The sequence below is a fragment of the Osmerus eperlanus genome, chromosome 3 (genome assembly GCF_963692335.1).
Source record: "Osmerus eperlanus chromosome 3, fOsmEpe2.1, whole genome shotgun sequence".
Taxonomy (NCBI): Eukaryota; Metazoa; Chordata; class Actinopteri; order Osmeriformes; family Osmeridae; genus Osmerus; species Osmerus eperlanus.
The window spans coordinates 19,575,499-19,577,588 of NC_085020.1; the positions used below are offsets into that span (position 1 = coordinate 19,575,499).

Here is a 2,090-nt window from a genome sequence, read left to right on the forward strand (position 1 = left end):
TATCTGTAAGTTTATCAAAAAGCACAAGAGTTGGCAAAAGACAAACCATCATGTAAATAATTTTTTGTTTTGTTTGAAGTCATGCAAATTCAGACCACTTAGAAGAGTAAGTACAGGCAGAGGTGATTCTAGGTTTTAAAACTGGGGGTGCAAAGGGTAGTGAATAAATTGTATTTGCTGACAAAAACATGCTCAAAATTAATACTGGGTCTTAAAATTTAAAATTAATCATTAGAGTACAACAAACCATGATAGAAAATACAACTCTGAGATGACTTACTCTTAATGACTTTTTTTTTTACATTACTCTAAAAATGAAAAACATTTCATCCCAACAGTCGGGAGTGCAAATGCACCCCCTGCACCCGCAGTAAAATTGCCTTTGAGTACAGGTACTATTGTAATGACAAATATAAAGTAAGGCTATGAATTTGGGAATTTTCATGTTTCAGACTTGCAGGGTTACATTAAAATGCAATGACACAAATGACACAATTCTCTTTTCCATCCATCATATCTTCCTCTGTCACGTGTTTTCAACATAATTAAGGGAACAGACCTCCATAATGTAAGCACATTTCAACTCAAGCAAGGCTGTGTAATGAATCATGATAGAATAACGTTCAACATTGTTGTCTTAAAACCTCTTCGTTTTCTTATAAGAATATTTATAATCTTATAAGTGCTAACTTTACTTTATGCGGTAAGCAGTGCTTACCTGTGATAAGCGTCCTGTTTTTTAATGTGAAGCAAAGCACATTTGAATGTCAAAATTATGGATTTCATACAAAAGTCAACCCCAACATCAATGCTACAACTTCGCAGTGTTTGTTCTATGACATGCTTCCGAGTGTTGAATCCAGTTTCTTCATATTTACCGAACCTTATATTTTGATGCCATTAACAAATCTATCTTTTCTTTTTCAAACATGATAAAAGTATTTTGTTACGAATTTGAGTCAGTGTAATACCATACATGACAGGGTTTACTATTGGAGGAACTATAATCATTTCTGTAGACAAGAAATTCTGAAGACTTTGTGGTAAATCTGAGGAGCCATATCGCATATACATGACATCAAACAGAGCAGCAATGACCACGTTGAATAATGCCATTAAATGTGGAACACAAGTTCTTATGAACTTTCCTCTGTTCTCCAAGGACACCAAACATGATCTGATCAACTGTACATAAGTGCAAACAATGAAAATACCAAGAAAAATATAGAATAATATTAGCACATATGCAGCTACGTTGGTTGGTATGGCTGAAGTCATCCAACTGGTCGGAGAACAGGACAGCTTAACAACCAACCAAGTAGCACAATACAGTTTCTGTATGTTTGAGCCACACAACTTCAACTGGGAACTAAATATAATAACAGTAGATACAAGACCTAAAGGAACAAGCCAGGACAAGGTGAGTAACTGAGCGACCCTCTGCCTGGTCATAACAGAGTGATACTCCAGGGGTCTACAGATTGCTACATACCTGTCATATGCCATCACTGCTAACATACAAATATCAATGCACACAGCGGAGTATATTACAAAAACTTGAATCATGCATCCTGTATAAGAGATGACCTGGTGATGAGACAATAGATCGAAAAGGAATTTGGGGTAAAATCCTGCAGTTCCAAAAAGTCCATTTACGCACAAACTACACAGGAATATATACATTGGCTCATGGAGGTTTCTATTCATGATAATGGTCACAATGAGAGCAAAATTTACTATACAAATAACACAGTAAAACAGTAAAGTGAGACAGAAGAACGTTAGTTTGTAATCCAATATCTCATTGAACCCAGACAGAGTAAATTCTTTTAGAGATGTCACATTTTCCATTCCAAGGGAACACCAAACTGAATTTTTTTTGTTTTTACTAAAAGTAAAATAAAATATACCTTTTTGTTTCTGTCACTATTACAAACCTTGATATTCTTATTTACACGGAATAATATGACTAAATAAGATATTACAAGCTAAATTAAACTGAACAGTTTTCTAGAAATACACTATAGTGTCCATACAGTATAGTGCATATTAAGTCTGCTGTGTAGTTTCATCAAATGTTCTCCCCCTTG

General features: G+C 34.7%; 1 protein-coding gene across 1 annotated transcript; it reads right to left on the reverse strand.

Annotated features, from left to right (window-relative positions):
* Positions 1–909: 909 nt before the first annotated feature.
* Positions 910–1,851, reverse strand: LOC134017016 (olfactory receptor 2K2-like). The gene has a single exon (XM_062456262.1). It carries the CDS (start codon positions 1,849–1,851, stop codon positions 910–912), a length of 942 nt encoding a protein of 313 aa, XP_062312246.1.
* Positions 1,852–2,090: the final 239 nt, after the last annotated feature.

Excerpts from the sequence above, each read along its gene's own strand:
- LOC134017016 (XM_062456262.1), bottom strand. The coding sequence starts at position 1,851 with ATGGAAAATGTGACATCTCTAAAAGAATTTACTCTGTCTGGGTTCAAT.